This window comes from Alexandromys fortis, unplaced genomic scaffold (genome assembly GCF_014885135.2).
Source record: "Alexandromys fortis isolate MF-2015 unplaced genomic scaffold, M_Fortis_MF-2015_v1.1 scaffold_37, whole genome shotgun sequence".
NCBI lineage: Eukaryota > Metazoa > Chordata > Mammalia > Rodentia > Cricetidae > Alexandromys > Alexandromys fortis.
Genome location: NW_026067914.1, coordinates 7,682,400 through 7,705,819, shown reverse-complemented (window position 1 = coordinate 7,705,819; position 23,420 = coordinate 7,682,400). Strand labels below are relative to the sequence as shown.

General features: G+C 43.8%; 1 protein-coding gene across 3 annotated transcripts in view; it reads right to left on the bottom strand.

The window, feature by feature from the left end:
* Positions 1–16,114: 16,114 nt before the first annotated feature.
* Positions 16,115–23,420, bottom strand: part of Drosha (drosha ribonuclease III) — a 107,478-nt gene continuing 100,172 nt past the window's right edge. For all 3 annotated transcript variants that reach the window (XM_050139033.1, XM_050139032.1, XM_050139034.1), the window contains exons 31-35: positions 22,276–22,358; positions 22,087–22,190; positions 20,551–20,643; positions 19,797–19,843; positions 16,115–16,373 (exon numbers count right to left, since the gene is read on the bottom strand). In XM_050139033.1, coding sequence (XP_049994990.1) covers positions 16,243–16,373; positions 19,797–19,843; positions 20,551–20,643; positions 22,087–22,190; positions 22,276–22,358 — 458 coding nt within the window. In that variant the 3' untranslated portion in view covers positions 16,115–16,242. The remainder of the gene's footprint in view (positions 16,374–19,796; positions 19,844–20,550; positions 20,644–22,086; positions 22,191–22,275; positions 22,359–23,420) is intronic.

Here is a 23,420-nt window from a genome sequence, read left to right as displayed (position 1 = left end):
TCTAGACTGAAACAGCTCACAGTCCATCCATGGGTCTTGAGGTAATTGCTGGCAGCATGGTAAAAACACCACCTACAACCTGCCCTTGATTGTCTAATGCTGCTATCATCTTGTTTCTCACTGGGCTTTCCCTCATCCTCCACTTGGGACTTAATGCTCTTCTTATTATCTTTCTCCTTCAAAGGTCCACTCTCCAATCGAGTCCTTTATGTAGCTTGCAGAAATGCGCATCACTTTCCTGTTTGTACCCCCAACTATTTGCCATCGTGTAAAGGTCGGCCTGCTGCTCAAGGATGCTTCAGCTATGCTCAATCTTTCTCCTTCCTAAGCCCCTTCCTCAGCCACGGGGGCTATGTTGACACACTACATGTTGCTCCCCTATATTAATAAAAGCAATTCTGCTAGCTAACAGTCATCTTCCTCTAGCGGCAGAGTGTTTTGCTAGCATGTACAAGGCCCTGGGTTTGATCCCTAGTACTGTGTTTTTTTTAATGGCCCTAGCCCAGAGTAGGTTATCACTGTTAGAAACCAAAGGTAAATCTTACCATTAGCTAAACTCATGAATATGATTTCAAAACAAACAAACAACCAAAATGATTGTTTGCTAGTCTATGCAAAGGGATTCTTGTAGCAAAGAGGAGACGACATGGGACACCTATAATCAGTATTTTCTCTGTGTAAGAAAATCCAAAAGGAATGTTAATTTAAAGCCAGAAGAATACTTGGAAAGTATAGGAAGAAAATAATTGGATTAATTGAATCTCTAATAAGGTCATTTATTAATTCACTTATTCATCTAATTGGGTGTCTTTCCAGGCTCTCTGATGTAGGCCTCTGCCCAAGCCATGCCTGTAGCCAGGGAAAGTAGATTAATAATCAATTGTATAGAACCCCCTCTTCTCTGATTGAACCTGATAGGGACAGCGCAATCCCATTTGCTAGGAACCTAAGATTAACTAGCCTTGCTTTTCCTGATTATTTTCTTTACATGCTACATGTTTATATATTCCATCTCATTAGAGTACAGCATCCTGGGCCAGAGGTCCAGCTCATTAATTAAGATGATCTTGCATGTCTGTTCTTGACCGGCAATGCATTGGCATATACACAAGAACTGCCCTTCCTTTCAGCTCTTACCAGACTAGAAACAGTGGCTTCCTTGCTACCCTCCATCTGCCACTTGTCTCCCTCATAGAGAGAGGTCCCATCCTAACAGTCCTGCTATACTTTAACGGAGCCAACATCCTCCTCAGCTATGCCACAGTATCCCTCATGCCCTCACATCTGCTTCTCCGAACTCGCTCCATACTTTAAGAATCAAATAAGAGTCGAGTTCCCCCATGTTGTCATGGCCAGTCACTCCATCCCACCTGAGAATCCTGACTGTGTAGAACCCCCATCCAGAGTATCGTACCTTTGTCTCTTTCCCTATGCTGTCTGAGCATCCATTTAACCTTGCATTCAATGAAGACTGAGCCTCATCAGCACTTTGAAAGCGAGAGTTTTGCATTAAACATTAACAGTTGAGATAAGCATTATATACTTGCTACCTTCCCCAGTAGCCCCTAGACGGGGCCATCTGTCACCGTAATCTTGTTAGAAGTCTCCTCCTGTGGTTCTCACTCACTGTGGGCCTTTCTGCCATAGTCCAGCAGCAAATCCTACTGGTTCTCAAATCCCCTGCCTCCTGTCTGACCCTTGCATCCCTCACATTCTCTGATGGTCCTTGACGTCGTGACTGCTCTATGGATCTTTATAATCATATCACCATGAAGCTCTCCAACATCCAACCTAGCAACTTTGATCCCAGGCTTACCACCATCCCTCTAGCAATGTCTCCCCTCAAAGAAAAACTTTTGAAGTACCTGTCCCACACATTTTCTCCTCAATCCCAGCTGGAAATGGGTTGTCATGGAGATCCCAGAAACATACTGATCTCATCTATTGAATCTGAAGTTACTGGAACCTCCAATAAGACAAATTATCCTGACACCCTGTCCCACCCCCACCCTCGTTTCTATTTCTGTCTCATGTATCTTTGACCTCAAATTTGCAAGATAATTAAGAATGATGACCCTGAACTTTACTCTCCTGCCTGGACCTCCTGAGTGCTGGGATTACAGGCAAGTGGCGCCTGTTTTTGTGCACTGTTAGGGATTAAGCTTAAGGCTTCCTATATTGCAGGCAGTCTACCAACTGAGCTCATTCTCCAGACCTGAGTTCTATTTTCTTGCAGAAGCAGTATCTGTGAAGAGACTTGAATTCTGGCTCCCAGTACCCAAGGAGTATGTAAATACTATGAGAGCAAGAATCTCCTGAGGTCAAGGCCATTGAGTTCAGGTCAAGAACTTCTGGGTCACAGGTACAGAATAAAGGCACAAACAGGATCATGGCAGTTTCAAGGAATGGGTGCTCTGCCACGCAGGATGAGGAGAGACTCCCGTGGCTCTGACTGTTACACATCCTCCCTCTGACCGAGGTTGAAAACTACATCATTGGCTTTAGAAGCCCATGTCACTTACGTCCTGCTTCTATTTTCTCTGGCAGCCACATCTGAGGTCATGGGTGCTGAGGTGTGGATGTGGTCTGTCCCCTAGAGACTCGCATAGAGAAGCTTGAGGCTCATGCCCTTTGTGATACGATGATACGACTTTAAGAGGCAGGGCTCCCAGATGGATTGGTATTGGCTCCATGGGGTGAATCATGGCTGGTAGGAGTGAATTAATATTTGTGAGAGCAAATTCTACAAAAAGAGTAAGCCTGGCACCTCCCTGGTTCATGCTTCCTCAACCACATGAGTGAAATCCATGGTTTTGACAGTCTGCTACTTTACTTAAAACATGACAAAGTGTTAAAACAAAACAATAACAGCAACAAAATTTTCCTGGCGTTGCATCGCTAGTAAGAGACAAAGTTGATGCTTGCCCTGGTTTTAGGTCTATGACCCCTCTGCAATACCACCTCCATAAAGGCCAATAACCTTCTTTTCTTATTTTAAGTCAATTTTAATAAAACCTTCCAGACAAAGCACCATTTACACATATTTTGAAATAAAGAACAGGGAAACTTATTGACACACACCTTCGCTCCTGCTCTTTGGTTGCTGAACAAAAGCAGTGGTTTTCCCCCAGCCGTGGCTGTCATGCTTTTATCCCAATTGAATTCACACAGCTTCATAACTGAACTCCTGTCCTCCAGGCCTCTGCAAGGAGTGAAGGCTGCGAGGAGACAGAAAAACCTTAGTCTGCCTGCATTGTTTCTTTTGTTGTTGCAGTTGGTATTTATTTGAGACAAGATTTCCCTACATAGTACAGGAAGGCCTTGAACTCATGATCCATCTGCCTTAGTCTCCCGAGGGCTGGGGTCCCAGGCACACACTGCCACATTCACTGAACCGGCTTCTTTTCACTGGCTTGTTTCCCCAGAAACATATACAATACACAAAGCTGGGCTTGCAGATAGCATCTCTGGTTTCCAGCCATTATCCATGGTGCTCTGACTTCTGGGTTTGCTGGCACAAGCATGTTCTTGCATGAAAACATGAATGTGGATCCTACATTCCTTGGTTCTTTCTAGCAATCTCTTGATGGGAATCCTGGTGCCGGCAACTTCTAGTGCACAATGTCTAGTGCCAGTCATGTGTGCAAGCTAGACTGAGCTTCTATACTCTGTAAGAAATGAGCGCTCTCTCTCTCTCTCTCTCTCTCTCTCTCTCTCTCTCTCTCTCTCTCTCTCATTTTCAGTCTGCCTTAAGTACAAACCTGCTTTTCTTCAAATGACAACATCAACTACCTGCTAAAATATTATTTGATTCTGAGCTTATAAATACACTCTATGATCAAATTAAAAATGTTCTATGTGTGCCCTGGAAAACCGTATTTAGCCAGTTCTTGATTCAGAATTGTTATCATGAAGGTACAACATCTGACTTTTATAAAACAATACAGTTCCAAGTCTAGAATTTGTATAATAACTCCAGACGCCTGGCTCCAAACAACACGTCTCCAGCTATCTTGAGACATTTGCTTTATTTATTTGCTTTAGTCCATGCTTGCCATCCAAAGAGCAGGGGAAACTTGACTCCAGGGCTTGTAGAAAGGCCTAGTCAGGAAGAGTCAGGATGTCTGCTACAGGAGCTAAGGGCTTTTTCTTGAGTGGAGTCTTTGTCGCTTAACTTCTGTGTCAGGGCTACATTTTGCAGAGTGGAAGATATAAATGGGGTAAGAGGGGAGCTACGCTCGTTAGTAAGACCCACAACATCTCCAGGGACAAAAAGGGCTTCTGTTTACTGACAATAGCCATGACCCCCAAAAGCCACCATCTCCTTGAGACCTTTCTTTTGAAGGACACTTACATTTCCAGTGATCTAACGATACCTTGGCAGAACAAAAATAACACGAACGAAAAGGACAAGAACACAATACAGAGAGCCCTGATGGCTTCACTCTGAAGCGGATTTCTGCCAGCAGCCTGGTAATGGATTGGGAAGTCTCTAGACCTATCCTAACGCAGCACTGTATAGTCTGTGTCTGTAATGCTGGTCTAGGAGATGTCCCTTACACTTCTTTTTGCTTTTGTTTGTCTTTTCTGCTTTGTGTCCATCACTGTCTCTGTCCTCAAATGCTTTCCATTCCAATTAGAGGCCAGAATTCTACTCAGGGTTCCCTAGCGAACTCTGTGGCTTCATGTCTAAAGTACCATGACTGAAGTTAACGATCCTCATAACCACCCAGTTGAAGCCCAAGTTCCTCAAAATTATATTCCATCGTGGGCAAGCATTCCCGATGCACAGACCCTCAGTTAATTGATTACAAGACCACGCTAAAATCATTTTTGGCAGATGTTGTCCAAAATGCAATTAATTAGTATCCAATTATCTCATTAAAACCTTAAAATAAATTTACTTGAAAACTAGAGTGTATCTTCCAGTTAATGGACACAGTCAATACAAAATTGCTTTGATCTAAACTGTGTTGTTCATGAGAACATTATCCAGGCTTTATATGATCATTGAAGGGAACTCGTAGCCACAGCTCTCATAGCTGACAGGCCCGGAGCTTCTCATGCCCCATGGTGTAAACGTTTCAAGACTCAATCAATCATTTCTTCAAGTACTAGACAAACCTCAGCATTATTCCCTAGAGAGGAGCCCAGCTTTCTGCACCTTGGCCCCAGGCAGGGGTCAAATGACTATCATTCCAAGTAGGCACTACTCACATTTTATTAAATAGAATTCAACTGCCATCAATCTATTCCCCCCCCCAAACAAAGCTTCATGTCAATTGACACATTCTCGCTTAAATATAAGTGTGGTCTGTCTGAAAACCATTAACACCAAACTGTCAATTAGCCAGTACTTGTCAAAATCTCAGATAATAAAAAAAAAAAAAGGAAAGAAAAGGTGATGTTGATGGATAGCTGCTTAAAATATATGTAATGTTTTAACATGTGCTCCCGTGGCACCTAAAGCCTTTTGTTTGCTCAAACTCAACATCAGACTCACAAGGCTGGACAAATTGATGTTTGCCTCCCACGCCCCCCCACCCCTACATTACACTGCAGGGGGTAAGGCCTTGAATTTGATCAAGAGACACTAGAAAAAAAGCCCTAGACATCAGATGGCACATTTATTTTTGAAACGTGGCTTGAAGGCATTGCTCTCTTGGCCATTCAATGTCTCCCTGGCGACCCTACTGTATGATGCGCTTTGGAACCGATGCAGACATAATCTACTGCCATCCAGAGAGACGCAGCTGTGTTAAAATCACGGTGTCACTTATGTGGGCTGCAATAATGGGCAAGTTCCTCCGGCCCAGGTAGCCATATCACGATACCTGGTGGAGCTCCTTAACTCAGGGCTTTATGGGTCTATTAAAAAAAAAGACCAGGGGGAGGAACATACTTTATACTGTGCAGTAAACACGAACCTCTCTTCGTTATGATGCCCTGTAACTCTGGACAATGGAGCTGCAGTGTCTCTTCCCAGACCCGAGTCACAGGCCGGTGGGACCCTGGGCACAGGTTGTTTTCTTCCCTTCCTGCTAAAAAGTATGTTCTACGCTGTGCTAACCCCCACTCGTGTGTGACTTGGAATGTTTTGTAAAGAGTACTACCCGTGAAGATTCTGCTGTGTGCCTGCTCAAGTTGACTTCACAGGTGGCCTTCAGTCATGCAGCGCCCCTTCAAGCTGACGTCATCCGAGTTGGAGGGCAATAGGGCTGCCTGTCTTCCCTCAGTGGCTCCGAGTCACACCTGCCATGAAGGCCGGTTCTGCTTATCCATCTCAGAGATAATGGTGGACTTTAATTCTGCTCCTTTTGCATTGAAAAGCAACACACTGGTCAGCACTGAGGAGGTCCCTGTCTCACTCAAGCAGGGAACAGCTCTCCTCAGGGCTTTGGCTGGAACCCTGACCTTGGCTCAGACCTCCGTGGGAGCTCACAAGGGAGGTAACTTTGCTGTGTTCTGAGGTCCAGAAAGAACACTAACTGTGGGAAAACTGTAGGAAAGACTCCCAAAGTCTGTTTCTAGGAAGGGGAAGGGGAGGACAGGGGAGTAGAGGAGAAGGTAAGACCGACATGCATTCTTTCAATAAGAATGATGCGGGGAGGACTTTGGACTTTCCACAGGGCAGGGAACCCTGACTGCCCCTCAGACTGGAGAGGGAGGGGGAGAGGGGTGAGGGGGAGGGGGAGAGGAGAGGGAGGAGGGGGGAAAAGGGAGACGGGGAGGGAAATGGGAGGAGGGGAGGAGGCGGAAATCTTTTTTTTTTTCAATAAAAAAATTATATTTAAAAAAAAAAAGAATGAAAAGCCCCGCCTCTCGTTTTCCCCTTTGCCGCTCAGCACACTTGGAGATACATTTGCTATTCAGTTGAATGGGAATGTAGACTCAATCTTCTTGCCAATAATTTTGAATGTTTGTTTCTCCTGCATCTTTTGTGCCCACCTTCACTTATTTTTGGATCCTCATTTTTATATTGTATTTATAGTTCAAGATTCTGTGCGGATTTTTTTTTTAATGTGGGTTTTGAGCTTTGCCTGAGGTTTGAAGAATGTCTCCAATCTTTTATGGAACGAGATGTGGCATGTATAAATGTGTACATTTGGAGATGCTGTCCCGAGCATTTTTATGATACAATATAACAATAATCTTTTAAAAGTTATCTCGTCTTCCTTAATAGTCCCAGTGACCCTGCTAGACAGACATGTGAACTCCATTCCTAAGATAAGGCAACTCAGCTTCGTGACCAGCCTTCCCCCATGGCCAGAATTGGGTGTGCATCCCTCTCTAGAATCCCAATCCAAAGTTTTTCCTTCTCCAACTGACTTGCCTCTCCAGAGTTTGCTACTGGTCTGACACCAGTGACAAGAGACTATCTGTACCATTCACCTGCTGCGTGGCGGGCATTTTATATGCATTATCTTGTTTGGCGCTCCCCATAAGCCAGCCTTTATAAGCCATCAGCTATGCAGGGGCAAATGCCCCACAGTCACACGCCAGTCAGGGAGGACTGGAGATTTGAACCCAGATTAGTGCAACTCCAAAGTCCTTGCTCTTAGCCAGCACCCAGCAAGGGCATTGGTTCCGTCACCAAGTGACACTTCCTGAGGGTAGTCTTCAAAAACCTCTGGGTTTGTGTGATGTCACTGTGTGGCCTCGATTGAAGCCGACAGTAGCAGCAGGCTGTCCCCACTTCCCTGACCTCTTCCCAGAAGGAAAGCTACACCAGGCAGGCATCAGGATCGCCCTCGCCACTAACCTGCTGTGGTTCATTAAAGCCCGGGGCCTTTATGATTCCCTTCGGATCTGTGCAAAAAGGTCACAGTCCTAGGCTTTCTGTCCCAATTCTCCCTTTATGTTCAACCCGAGCTCTGTGATTTTCTTAACGTTCTCTTTGCTTTAAGACTTTGACACAGGCGAGACTAACAAAACTCACATAGTAGCACTGGCCACTTAGAAGTATCCAAAGACTGTTTGGGGGAAGTCTAATTATTACCTTGAAGTCTATTCTTTTTATCTTTGAGATTTATTTGGCTTTTAGACCCTTTTACCTTAAGATATGCTTTTAGGTTACAACAAACAAGGCTGACTATTTCTGAAAATATTCAAACAAGGACTTCCATTTCTTTTTCATCTTTGTAGGTGTACTGATTCTTTTCATGTTAGCAGGACCGCAGGATTGCTGCTCTCTGGCCGTCTACTTTCTTGGTCAAGGCTCAGAGTCTCTTTCCCATTCTCTCTAGCTCCTGACAGTCCTGCAGTCCCTCCCGGTGACTGACCTCAGGCAACAGCACCATGACTCCCCGAAGCCTGGGTTTTATTTAGGTTCTTTTTATTCATAAAAACAAAGAAGCACAGTATTCTATCTCTTGGGTTGTTCTGAAGAATAAACAAAGCAATTTGTGTTAAAGTGCTTTGAAAACCGTATGGTGTCATGAAAACACAGGATCACCCCTGTGGTCCCTGGTGCCAACTTCAGATAAAGGCCATGGGTTTAAGGAACGTGTCGTGCAAATTACAAAGGCGTGTGGGCCTGCAGCCTAATTATCTGGAAAAACAGCAGACAATGGTTTAACTCCGCCATGTTGTCTGTCCATCAGGGATCACGGACTGGTCCTGCATCTGAGACTTCAGTGACTGGCATTTTTATCCACTGTCATAGCACATCTCCAGAGATGGGAAGGAGCCACAGCACACTATGCTTTGAATGTAGCTTGCTTTCTGGTGGGTTCTTCAATCTCAAAGCAGAGGCCAGGAAGTTATGGCCCATGGATCAAATCCAGCCCTGCCATCTGCTCATGTCCCAGGTCAAGAATGTTTTCTACCTTTTAAAGGAGTCGAAAAGGAATCAAGATAATAACCTTTAATTTGTGAAAGGTATATGGGATTGGAAAGCCAATGTCTATAAACTTTTTAACTTCATCACTAAAAGTTGTACCTATCTGTCATGTCTTACTAGTATAAATACCAGCATAATGTTCTTAATGTTTGCTTGTTGGGTCACAAAAACTAAAGCATTTCCTATCTGGACTTTCAGAGTCAGCTGCATCCCATCTTAAAGCACCTGCTTGTGAGGCAGTCTAAGCCCTCACTGTGAGGTTGCCCTGCTGCCTAAGGGACTAACTGGTGTTGAGACCTTAACAGAGAGGTCATGATCTAAATAAAGAAGACTTCACTTGGGGACTCGGTAGAGCAGAGCAGTCAGTCCATCCGGGTAGGAATGACCAAAAGGGGAAACGTTACAGGGATGGGAAATACAAAATATTACAGGTGAAGAATATAACTTCTCTTGGCACTGTGACCCGTGTATCACTAGACGTGTGTCACCACCGTTCTCTTCATGATCATTGTGGTCACGGATCTCAACACTTGTCTTTATCCTTGCTGTTTCTATGATTGAGCACTCAATATCTTTCTGACTTAATCTTGGGAGAGTCAGGAGGGCTACAGTGCTGTGGAGTCTGCAGTTTCTGACCCTTAACCTCCAGTTAGACTTTCCTCCACCCCATACCTGTCCTTGCCCTTTGCTCCTGCCCCAGTGCTCCCAGCTCTAAGAACCAGCAGGCCCTGACTGCCCCACACCTTTCCTTTTTGAGTTCTTGGCTTCCCTCTCCTTTCTATGATTTTGCTTTGCCCAGGCCAAACTCATACCCCCACACTTTCTACTTCACTCTGCCTTGCAATTTGCCTCCTAGGAGAGAGGCGTTATAAATAATATATGAGGTTTCCCGGACCCTGCAAACATCGGGGAGTGAATTGGTGCTCTGAAAGCCTTTGTTAGTGGTTAGGGAGTATTGGCAAGTACTTCTGTCTGTTGATGGATTTCTTACCTATAAGAATGAAAGCAAGCCTGAGAAAAAGAGAGAGATTCCTATGAGACATCAAAGTCAAAGAATAATTTCCCGGGCAACTGCCAGGGACCCAGTGCAAGGAGTTGACCCAGAAGTAAATGACTGTACCAGCCCGGAAAACAAAACCAAAACCAAAACCAAACCCAAACCCGGGAGTGCTGTGGTTGTGGGTGTTTGCCCATCGAGGTTGCCCAGCCATTGTCAGTTTACACTTGCTATGGAGCATTTAGACACCAATTCAGCTTCTCAGTGTGGCCGAGTTCCGTGATGACCCAAGAGAACTAAAGAAGTAGAAGGGTGTAGATGACCAATCTCTTTGCAGCCAATGGCCAGGATGAATTCCACGGAGCAAGGTCTTGATTTGGGTAGACATATTCTCATGGAACCTAGGAGAACCAACCAGTCAGAGGAAGTGGCCAACAGCCACAGGTAGAGAGAAGCAGGGGCAGAACACCACGGATGGGGAATGTTCCATTGGAAGAAAACGAAAGCTTACTTTGCCACCAAGTCCTTTAAAGCGGGGCTGACGTCTCAGCGGGTAAAATAACACTGATTAGCGCAGCACTAGAGAGAGGCCTCCGGGGTCCGACTGCGCGTCCCCTTTGGACTCTGTCTGCAGGCAGTTAAGCATTCAGGAGAAAATCCCTTCTCTTTATGTGGCTTTCTTAGCTGCATCATTTGTGAGATGATTCTTAGGAGACAAATACAGCAGATTGCCACACTTGTATGCCTCTTCTCTGAGACTCTTGACGTTCCCAGCTGATCTTTTCATATGACTAATTTTCCACATCCCCATTAAATTAAAAATAAGTAAATAAATAAACAAAAGCAGGAGAAAGGGGGGGGGGTAAGGTCCCTTGCGTTACTCAGCAAGACTTAGGTGATTTGTAAGTTTCTAAAAACCCTTCCGGCCCTGCTTATTTTGACAAAACTACTTAACACTTCAAGCAATGAACTACAGGGCATAAAAGTATAATCTGCAGAGAAAACCTTAATCCTCTGTAGTAACCCATTTGAATCTCCTCAAACACATTTCCATGTGGAGGCCTGGAGAATTAAGTCAATTGTTTGATCTGAGAAGAAAGGCAATTAGGGCTCTCTCTTGATCTTTCCAGCTGAATTCTAGTCAGGGGCAGCCACTGTTCTCCACAGCTGCGTGAGACCCCTATTATTGTAATCACAGAGGTGAGCATTAGACACGCCACCACTACGTCTCGCTGCATTTTCATTAGGAGCTGTTTTATCGGAGAGTTTCGAGTCGTGGTGGGCCAATACGCAGCATACAAATGATTAGCTAGATGGGATTTAAAAAAAAAAAAAACACTTCATTTAAAACTTTTTCCTAATCTGAAGTGAAAGAGCTTTCATGACTACTCGAGTGATGGGACAGCTGGCTTCACTCACCATGGGGTTATTGGCAGAAATGGGGCAGGGGTCTCTTCAAAGGATGTCTCTGGGCCCTGGAATCTATGTGGGGTGGCCTCTAGGGATAACGCTCTGGGGTCTGATTTAGAATTAAACTCAGAACAGTTCCCAAAAAACTAAACGGCAGCAGTTTGATGACAATTTAGTTAGGAATGAAAGCAAGTGGTGTCATAAAAGATTACATAAGATTAAATAAAGGTCACTAGTCTGTAGTGAAGCATATTAGAAAGGGAGATAGTGGGTGGTAGTGGGGAAAGCCTGTCCCCAGCCTCCAGTTAGCGCTGTCACGAAACACTAAGCCTTCATTTACTGGTTTCTGAGGCTGTTACTGTCTTAAGGCTCCCAGAGCGGACATCTGATTTGTCCACTTCCTGGGAGCTTCTGCCTTGGAAAGGAAGACAAGCAAGGCGGAGGAAAGGCACTTTCCTTCCAGCTGTATCCCACTGGGGCTCCCAGGGCTCAGTCTGAGAATCTAGTTCCTGCCGGATCCAAGTGAAGGAGATCCGGAGAGGGCAGGCATGTTCCAGGGGATCCAGATGGTTAATTCTCCTCACCTCAGTCTCAAGAGGTCCTTCAGGAAGATGGTGTAGAGGAAGCTATGTCACTGCTGGAGGTAGCTGGGGCTTGCGGACGAAGAGCAAAGAGGACTCCAGCTATGTTTATGCACTGAACAGACAGGGAGTCCACTAGGAGCAGAGTGCAGGGCTAGAAGCCAGCACTTCCAAGGTAGATTGATGATGGCCCTGCTCATCAGGAGCTGTGGACTAGTGGGGGGAGGGGGACAGACCAAGAGATAGTGACAGTAAAGATTTGGGCCCATCCCTTTAATCCCAGAACTGGGGCAGTTGCATCTCCTAAGTTCCAGGACATCCAAGGCTATAGTGAGATTGGGGGCAGGGGAAGAGAGGGAGGAATGGAGACAGAGAATGAATATGGATGAGAATAGAATGGACCAGGAAGAGCCTAATAATGAACTCTTCATTTGAGGTCCAGGAAATGGCTGACTGGAGTTAGTACCCAAACTGAGGCCAAAGGTAAGAAACGATTAACAAAGAGATGGCCTACTTAGGGCCCTGGAGGGAAGGGGAAAGAGAATGCTGTAGGTTGGACCATATTTAGGCGGGGCTGTGTAAGAAGCTGATGTTACCTGCTCGTGTCCAATTTCCATGCCACTGTAAGAACTTAGACTTTATTCTAGAGGCCACAAGGGAGCCCATGAGATATCAAATTACCACGAACTTTGCATCTTACATCTGTAGGTTTTCTATCTGACATAAAATTAACCCTCTCAACCATCTAGTGCCAAATAGAATTAAATACAGGGCACTGTTGAAATAATGACGAGGCGGGTGCTTTTAAAATACACATTGGCCAGGCATTTCTAACCTTGATCTAACATCAAGGCCTCAGACCCAACCTAGAGTCTACAGGGAAGAAGTAACTGATGCCATGGGAAACCAATGTGTTATGACCCAAAATTGTAACACTGCATATTGACCTGGTTTCTCCAACTGGTCAGAAATAAAGGGGGCAGAAAGGACTCCCTTAAGTCAAAAGCCACTTAAAGAGTCTATAAAAAACCAAATGTACATATGTCACAAACCTTATCTGAACCAGCCAATCATGTATGTGCATACAGACTGGTTATTACATGTCTTAAAAAAATGTGTTGGCAATTTTGGGGCATCCCAATACTATTTTAGTTAAGTAAACTACATGACTTGAAAAAAGCCTTTATGTCTAGCAGGTAGAGTGGGACAGGTTATCCCTCCTAACTAGACTCAACCCCAGCCTTCTGGAAGGAACAGGTTGTTCTTGCCTGGTCCTATGTGGCACCCAACATAGACCGTCATTTCCTCTCCTAAACAGTGAGCCCCCTCGGGACAGGGACTAGGCTTCTCATCTTTATGCTCAAGATGTGGTATATGGTACAAATTCTAGTAAACCTTTTAATGTAGCGTGCTCTGAAGACCCCTAATTTGTAAGTCGAACTGTTTCATGGCTGTCAATCTTAACATCTCTTAATCTGTACACAGGGGAAGTTCTGAGTCATAAATAAGCATCAGCGACAGAAGCCTGTGAGCACTGGTTCGGGGCAATAGAAGAACAAACAAGTTCTTATGGCTGGGCTGACAAACACTTAACATTAGGTGCAGAAATGGGAAGTCCCACATTTTCAGCTATGGTAGACACATTTCTCACATATTCCCAACATCTCCTGCTCAATAGCCCAGACTGATAAACTCAGAGCTAGGCGGGGAAAACTAAACTGGATGCTGGGAGAAGGAGGCAGAGTCAAAGAGAAGCCATGGGGCTGCTTCTGGAGACAAGGCGTGCTCAAACTTTGCTGGTAAGCCAGGACCTCGTGGTGATGTACAGATTTATAGAGATGGGTTAAATTAAGATTTAAGAGTTAGCAAATAAGAAGCTAGAGCTAATGGATCAAGCAGTGATTTAAATAATATAGTTTCTGTGTGATTATTTCGGGGCTGAGCAGCCAGGAACCAAGTGGCCTCCGTTCAACAATGGCAGACGTTAGGCTGGCCTGTATTCCCTTCAACCCTTCTTAGTCATTCGGACTTAGAGTCCCTTCATCTCTATATCCACCATCATTTAACTGTCCTTTCAACCACACCCAAATAACTTTTGGACTTACATTTAGTTGAGTTACTGCATGAACTTACCCCTCAGCAGAACTGGAGGCCCGAGACTGGGTTGGGGTGGAGAGGAGGCAGTGTTGGAGTCTGTGGTCACAGGAGCCAATCTGCTCTGATGCATCCAAAAGATCCCCCCCCCCCCAGACAGGGTTTCTCTGTAGCTTTGATGACTGTCCTGGAACTCGCTCTGTAGACCAGGATGGCCTCGAACTCTGATACCCACCTGTCTCTACCTCCCGGGTGCTGGAATTAAAGGCATGTACCACCACCCCCAACACTAGTATTTTATAGATTTCACTTCTCCCACATTCAAGAACCTTTAACATTTGGAAGCAGAAAAGGCCAGAGGACAAGCCCCAATAAAGATTCTTGACTTGCACACTGAATTTGACATTATTTTTTGACACATAAGATTCATGAAAATGCTTATTTAAAAAACAACTAAAAAAACTAAAAGAACCAGATGTAGGATGACCCGAGTTCCCTCCCTGGAGCCACATGCTGGAGAGTTGTCTGACCCAAATGTGTCATACAGGATGCTACACACACACACACACACACACACACACACACACACATATTTAAAATCCCAAGTACATTCCCTTGCATTTTGCTTTCGCTTATAACAACTGTCAAGGCCTCCCAGGAACCCAGCATTCTCCACTTCCTGTCCTGCTATCTACTGAATATGTAACGTTAAAACAATGCTCAGGTATACCTGACCAATGGCATGGGAGACGGAAACAACTGGCTCAAGGTGAGCTCTTCTCCCTCCCCAGCGCTGTCCTGCCATCCTGTCCTCAGCTTCCCTGGTGAGGGAGACACCAGGAGAACCTTTTTGTTACACGCACAAGCCTGAGGAAGGCCACCCCTCCTCCCTGAGGGTGCAAAGCAAGACATTGTGATATATTTTCTACAGCCTACACATCTCTCAGCATCTTAGCTAAAGATGGCATATCCAGTCATTGACAGTAACAGGTGTTCAACACCCCGTGCCAGATAATTTGAAAAAGGCAATGGGATATGGATATACAGCATCCCACTGACATATGTACACTGGTCCAAAAGGATATGCAAATTCTATGGGTGGTGGACTCATGAGGGGTTTACTTTCTTGCCTGTCCTTTCTAATATTTTCAAAGGAACATTTCTATCCCTAAACTACATTTGAGAACATTGAATAATTTATCATTATATAGATAAGAAACATTTCCAGATCCCTAAACAGTTCTTTGCTATCCTCCTCATCTTAGTTCAGTGATATCCTTTCAGGGAGACTGCTCTAAACCCCAGCTGCAACTGTACCGACCAACCTCCCCGCGGTCCTTGTCCCTTATACATGGGGTGTCCTTGAGCTAGCACACCTGCTCCGAGGTGGGGGTGTGGTCCGTTGTGTTCAGCTGTATCCCCAGAGCCTGGAACAGGACCTGATACATAGCAGGCATTTGACATATGATGTCTACTGAAATAATGAATAAAACACATTTGTTACAAGTTTTATTTTTATTAATAAGAAACCCTTGATGTTCAGTGTAAAATAACTTTTTTAAAACTGTCTCATCTTTTTACCAGGGGACCATTAGAGAAGATGATAAAAGCTATGAGAGCTTCCCTGACTCCACACATATAAAATTAAGTACAACTTCAGGAGACCTAGACTATAAACTTCTCAAGGACTACAAACCCCAGGGCGAGCGCAGCTGCCTGAAGGATGCTCTCACACGGCACAGCCATTTCTCCCACTCTGACGACTCCTGTGACTCATGCAAGTCCTCCCGCAGCTCCGTTAACTGCTTAGACACTGGAGGGGCGTCTTCCGCACCGGACTCACTGCCTGGAGTGGGTTAGCTGCAGTATTTGCGCATGAGCGCTAGGGAAACAGCAGATGAAAGTTGAAAAATGTGATCGACAATGCAGATTGCAAAAACGTGAATTTGTTTCCATGGTCAGTAGTGAGAAACACCAAAAATATGCGGTAAAGAGATGCTCCTTGTCAGCTGATAGTCTGATGTCACAATCTGAAAGAGAAAACGTCTATTCCATAGAATATGCTTTCCTGAATTTAATCTTTCAAAAGAGAAATAAAGGGACTAATGTAACCTACTAAATAGAAAGTCAAATACTCTGTAATAAGGACCACCCAGCAAGAAACAGAATATTTAATCAATAAAACAACAATTGCAGTTTGACTCTGAGTTTTATTTCAAGGGGCACACTCATTGTCTGAAGGAAACTAGGCTCGGTCTCGCTGGGCAGCAGTCACAGTTATTAGGCGACTAAATGCAGCAGTACTTCCGTGCTTGCCGCTACTTCTTTACGTCTTCAGCCTCATCGGGCTCTCTCTCTTGATGCTCTCTTTCCCATCTCATTTCTTTTAACTCTTGTCTGTATTTCCGCTCTATGAACCGCTTCTGATGGGCCATCTGGGGAAAGTTATCTGCACAAGGAGATCGGGTTAGTACTTAATAAAGGATAACCGCGAGTGCAAGGACTGGCGACACACACACACACACACACACAAACTTACGCTCACCACACATACATCACTGTGTTTTATAAAACAGAGACTACGGATGATTTTGTCTGACTCTTCTGTTATTCATAGACACAGTAGAAATCTGGACTGACATCTCTGATTCTAATTTCAGTATTGGACATAAAACCGAGAAAAGGCACCACACACAGTGAGTTAAAGACCTAAGATTCGGGAGTGTTTCCAAATAGGCAGGCGCTTTAAGCAGCATTCCCTACGGTGAGTGACTTCCAGGGAGACAGGAGGGGTGAAGGAATGTGGGGTGCTACAGGGGAAAAGCACACACTAAAAGCTTCCCATGAGAAATGCTATCACACTCTTATCTACCAAGAAGGACCGCTTCTCAGAAGAGCAAAGCCATGTTGGAGGGACGAAAGGAAGCCATGCTCCTAGTCACTGCGCTCGGAGTAAGTCTATCTTTAGTGCACCATGAAAGGAGGAAGCTCTAATGCATAGGTAACGCGTGTGGAAAACTCGGCTTTGATGAAAGGAGAATGGTCACTCGGGACAGTTCAGCTAAATTTAGTTTGATATCTGATCTTGTATAACACAATGAAAATTTAGATGACGATTTAGAAATTCTACAATTCGCTTGTCATGTGCGGCCAAGTGTTAGTGTGACAACGGAGTAAGAAACAGTCACTGTGTGTGCCTAGCCAATGAACACACACTCAGACGGAGGTCACAAAGAACACAAGCTATCCGGCAACACCACGGAAAAAGAACAGAGCTCTGCCTGGCCAGCTAAGGGAGAGTTCTTAGAAAAGGAGGAGTCTGCATTTCACCCATGAGGGACGCGGCTCGCCCAGGAAAGCAGGTCCGTTTCCTTGTCTGCTGTAGGGTGGAGCACAGTGAAGAAGTGTCTCTGTCTATATGCAGCATGCTCCTAAATTCTCTTAGCCCTTTTCTATACCATGTCCCATCCTCACCTAAGGTTCGAGGAGACAAGGTAGAAAAGCACTTGGAAGAAAAGCAGTGGATCCTAGAGACCCCATGAATCTGAGAGTCAGTGTGATTAACAACAAAACTACAAATTCAGCATGTTAGAAACTAAGACAGGAACACGGTCCTATTCTAGCAGAAATACTGAGCCCTTACATAATGGATACATTTTAACTTCAAATACTACAATTTAAAAAAAAAAATGGTCAAACAAATCCCCCAAACTCAGCGGTAAAGGCAAGTTTCTGCTAAATATTCTTCAATATTGTGTAAATGAGTTCATACTGTTCATATCTAACCATGAACAAGCTTTCAGAACGTACCCACAGCGCTTTGTTCCGAAAAGCTTTACTACATGTATGTTGTAACATATGGAAGTGTATACTGTATGTGTGTGTACACATACACTAACTACATAAACAGTGAAAATCTTTCCACTCTCCGCCCCTACGCTATGCGTTTATGGATACATATTTTCCTTTGTATCTCTGTACCAGTCTTCAACAGCATTATTTCAAGAGCTACAAAAGCATCACATTTGGATAGTCAACAACTGGTAAACTACTGCCAGCAGGCCAACTACAGCTCTCAATCGGCTCCTGTAAATAAAACACAGACATTTGACACCACCCGTATCTGTACGCTACAATGTCAGAATTTAGTAACTGAGACGGATTGGGACCCGTGAAGCCTGAATACACGCAGCTGGGCCTTTACAGAAAATGTCTGCCAGCCCTTGAGACATCATTTGCTGAGAAGCACTTGCTTAATGTGAGTGTGCAGTTTCATTTTATTTAAATATTTTGCTATTATAAATCAAGTTGTCATGATTGCCATGGTATGTGAGCTACAGTTCAGAGCCTAAGTAGTTCCTTAGGTTGGATCCCTAGAAATGGAAGCAGGACCAAAAGGCAAGAACAAATCGTTCTTAAGGACCTGATACGATGCCAAATTACCTTCCAGCATTTAAGTAATCTATTCCTGTCACTACTTTTGGGGATGTCTGTCTCAGAATTAGTAATTTTTCCAGTACCATTTCAGAGCTGAATATAAATATCAGAAGCTGGGGTGGGTGGACTCTATTGATATAACTAGAAAATAGAATCCCACTCTACTTCAATAAATGATGATGCATTTATACAAACGATCAATGAAAACATTCTCAAAAAAAAAAAAAAGTCAATGTAAAACTCTGAGTGTGCTCCACGGATGCTAGACCCTGGCAGCACTGGCTTCTGACCCCACTAAACAGTAAGTCGTTGTCTGTTGAACCTTTCCTGGAACCTGAGAACCAGGCCTTTAGTTGGTTCCTGAAGCATTGGTATATTGTGCCCACAGGCTCTTCTGTGTTGCCCATAGACCTCAGAGGACAATGCCCTGCATTCATGCCTTCAATTTACAAGACTAGGCAGCTCTCTACATGGTCAGTTAGGCAACTGAAGGTTCTTCAAAACAGGTATTCCACTAGAGACGATCTATCCCCAGAACTAAATACACAATACAGACATTTACTGTGGACACTGAACATGCGCGCGCGCGCGCACACACACACACACACACACACACACACACACACACACACACACTAGTCACCAATCATGATCAAAACAGCAATAAAATACAGCGCCCCCACAGCAGGCAACTAGTATGCAACTATTAAGAAAACCTGAATTGGAGCCATTCTTTATGTTCTATGACTTACAGGGCTGCTCATGACACACTGGACAAAAGTGAGGTGTCTTATTATATACATATATCATCATGTAAATGTATGTAGAAGTATGTAGTTACCATCCAATTTAAATAAGACAATGGTTAAAAACAGAAAAGAAAAATCTCCCCTTGTATATGTTTATGTGTATGTAAGACTTTTTTGGTGGTAGTGGTGGGAGCTGGGGGGTTCCAGACAAGATTTCTCTGTATGGACCAGGCTGGCCTTGAACTCAGAAATCCACAGGCCTCTGCCTCCTGAATACTGGGATTAAAGTCATGCACCAATATGTTCATTTACATAAGACTTTTATTTCATTTGTTTTGTTTTGCTTTGCTTTGAAGCAAGGTCTCGTGTGGCTTAGCCTCACCCTGACCTCACAATACAGCTTCAGCTGACCTCAAACTCCCAATCTCCTGAATCTACCTCCTGAGAGCAGGAACTACAGGCATATGGGGAAATATGGTCAGAAACTCGCAGAGGTGCCTATGCTCAGAGACACCTGGGATGCTCTGAAGAACGAGAGCCTACTTTACCCACTGCACATTTCTACTGCCCTCCAAAGTAAGATCATTTTATCAGAATGTAACCATCCCTCACTTCCTTATTTGCCCCTTCCATAGGATGCTCACTACATTCTGAAGGTACAATCAGAGAAAAAGAAACAGGCTTACATTTCTCAAGTGCGTCCATTGCTGCTCCCATTTCTGCCTGCTGAATACTGTGGATAAAATGGTGAGGTAGACTTTAAAGGTTTGCTGCTCCAAAAACACTGATCTTCATATGCAGTGCCTAAAACTTCTCGTGATTACTTCCATCACAACTGAACTGCGCAGCTAGGAACATTCACAGGGGCATGCAGAAAAGCCTCTGTTTGCACAAAGCCTCTTTAAGGTATTTGCTCCATACTTCTAATACTGCGACAGAATACCTTCCATTTATATTAGGTCTGAGGCATTTAAGTCTGAAAGTTCTCCATGTAAAGGATAAAATATGTACAGAGAGAAACAGGCACGCCATAGATTAAAGGGCTCAAAGAAAGGAGATAATAAATATAATTCTGTTTCTTAAAAAATGGAAAGAATGCCCAGAGCTAAAGTGGTAGGAAATGAAATGTCTAATGGCTGTGCCATCCACACCATGACACCCCGTACATATCTGAAACGGGACAGAACAGACGTGTGCGGCCACAGATGCAGTTCTCTCCACAAGGCCAAGCCCCGTATAGCGGCATGCCCTGTCCAGGGCTGATTACCCAGGATTGCAATGGGCTTGGAGGAGACATTAGTCCTCAGATTCATTTTGCTATAATTGCAGACACTCCACATTCTAATTGTGCAATACAGACTGCAGAGTTTCGAAATACCAGGTGGGGACTTCCCTGAACATGGACACATACTCAGTGAAACAAGTGTCTCCTTCTCATACCTTGGTCCTTTCCCACAGCCTATCCTTTCTCCTTTGAAGTAAACAGCCACAGTGTAGGTTCTAGCATGGGAGGGCCCCACTGTCTGCAGAGTCCTACAAGGAAAGAACATTCATTATGACAAAATGCTCATTATTTGGTATTACAGAACTGACAAAATAACAAAACAAAAATCTTACATAAAAATAACAAGAAAAATGAAAAAAGGAAGTGGTTCAAGTTTTTGATTTGCTAGCCTAATACAATATAGAGCTTTGAAGCAGGAAATTTGAGAGAAAAATTTGCATTACAGTTTTATACTTTTCTCAAATAGGACTTGTATCTGAGGGCTCACAATCTAGTATATGATACTTTCCTCCCAAATATGTAATATTTCAAAACACCTTCTAAGTGTGGAGTATCACATAATTTACCAACTTTTTAATGAAGAATTGAGGGCTTTAGTTATTTTACAATGCTTCTCACTGGTAAACACAATAAATGGGTAATAACGCCTCAAGTCACACCTGAGTGGCTTTACACCCTTTATGGATTCTTTCTAATGCCTAGTAGTTTACCGGCGAGATCAGAAAACATATTTAATTTCTGAAACATCTGTGATCATTTCAGAGATATGCTGTAATGGCAAGTATATAACACAACCACTAAAACCAAAGCTCCAGGTACTCTGGCTGTAATGACAAGGTGCAGATTTCAAATGCAAAAAACCTGATAACTCATAGAAAAGGGAAATTAAAAGTAGCCAAGAATAATAGTGGAATAAACACAGTAATCACGAAAACTATGCAAAGCAACCTCATCATCTTGATAACAAACAACAAAGTCATCCTGTCCTCTTGTGGGAAGACGGATGGATGAGCAGAGAGCAGAGCAATTTCCTGTGTGTTTACACACACTCAAGGGGTGAGCACTGTGGCTTCTCAAAGGCAGTTCTTACTAAAGTCAACTTGTCTGTGCTATAAAACCCACCAAATATTGCTACAAACAATACAGAGTCTGTCACCCCTACAAGGCACCAGATAAATAAAAAACTATACAGAAGAACTATTTCACCTGGGGGCTTGAGAGGTCAGCTCAGGGGTTAAGAGTACCTGCTGCTCTTGCAGAAGGTTCAGGTTCAATTCCCAGCACCCACCTGCAGCTCATAACCATCTGTAACTCCAGTTCCAGAAGATATGATGTCCCTTTCTGACCTCTACAGGCACCAAGCACTCATACAGTGCACACACATATCCAGACAAAGCATCCATACACATATAAATAAATACATCTTCAAAATCAACAAGTACTACATCTGAATTGCTATACCTTGATCTTATAGCCTTAGTACACCTTCCTGCTACGCAACAGGTCAGAGAAATTTATATATGGGAGAGAGCAGAGACAATCAAGACACACGCACTTAGAGCTACGACAGGGGCTTACCTAGTGTCATGTGACATCTCTTGCCTCCATTACCCTACGCGGTCTCCATCTAAGCCCATGAATGATCAGCTAAGAACACTATGGCCGACAGCTGACATGCAGCAAGCACTTACTTGTACAAGGGGATGTCCGGCTCTTTCCCTTCTGTCCTAAGGGTCAGGCAACACTGCTGCAGCTGGGACTTGGGGTCATTCCAATCCTGATTCAAAATGAACTCCTGTAGGAATCAGCCAAAGCACTGAGTAGCGTGTTTCAGAGCCACCAGAAACAAAGCACACGGGGATGACAACACCAGGGCTTACCTTCAGTCGTGGGAAGAAGCAGACGTTCATGAAAGTATGAACATATTCCAAGTCCTTGTCAATGTACAAGGCTGCAATAAATGCTGAAAAACAAACCGTGAAATGAGCAATTCATTCATATTTACCAGAAACAGCAAGAGCTGAACTTGATTAATCTTTATTAATCTTTTTATTTAATTACACACATACGTGTGCCAACATGGAGGAATAGAACAGAACTTGGGTCCTCCGCAAGAACAGTATACGCTCTTAACTGCTGGGCCATCTCTTGGCCCTAAGGGCTGAATAGTATTTTCACAAGGTTTTCGACTTCCAGACACTTATTTTTAAAAGCATAATTATTATTTTTTCTTCAAATAAAACTATATCCTTTATCATTAATACCAGAAGCACCAACATAGATTTGTGGTTAAAACGCAAAATCACAGAACACAGAGACCAAATTGCACTTAGCTAGGGGCTAAGTGAACAGTCTAAACCAGTGGTTCTCAACCTTCCTAATGCCATGACCCTTTAATACAATTCTCCATATTGTGGTGACCATAAGCTATGACATTATTTTCGTTGCTACTTCATAACTATAATTTTACTACTGTTATGAACTGTGATATAAGTTTTCCAATGGTCTGAAGTGACTCTGTGAAGGGGTCATTCAGCACTCCGGTCCTCCACAGAGGGTTGTGACCCACAGGTTGAGAACCACTGGTGCAGAGGCTAGACAAAATGCTATATTGCAGACTAGGAATGGCATCTAGGAACATAACCAAGTTAACACCAAAGACATCAAAATGCAAGCTGTGGATCAGGGGATGCTGGATAAGCACGGCTTTGGCCCAAACTTGAGACCACTCGTGTCCAGTTCCATGTAAAAGTTCATAAAGTGGGAAAGAGCTGAGAAACCTAAAGCTTCCATCTGCCAGCTTTCAGAAAAACTCAACGACAACACAATAATCTATGTAACTGGATTAATACGTGACAATTCCAAAGATGAGTTCATTTAAAAGAATTTTAACTAAGTAGACAAATGGTGCATTTATTTAAGAGACTGAAAGTACCTTTCATTGAGCTAAAATAAAAACACCAGTGACATTGATCACTCAATTGAATTTTACTTCCCTTTAGGTGTCTTGATTAGATTGCCTTTA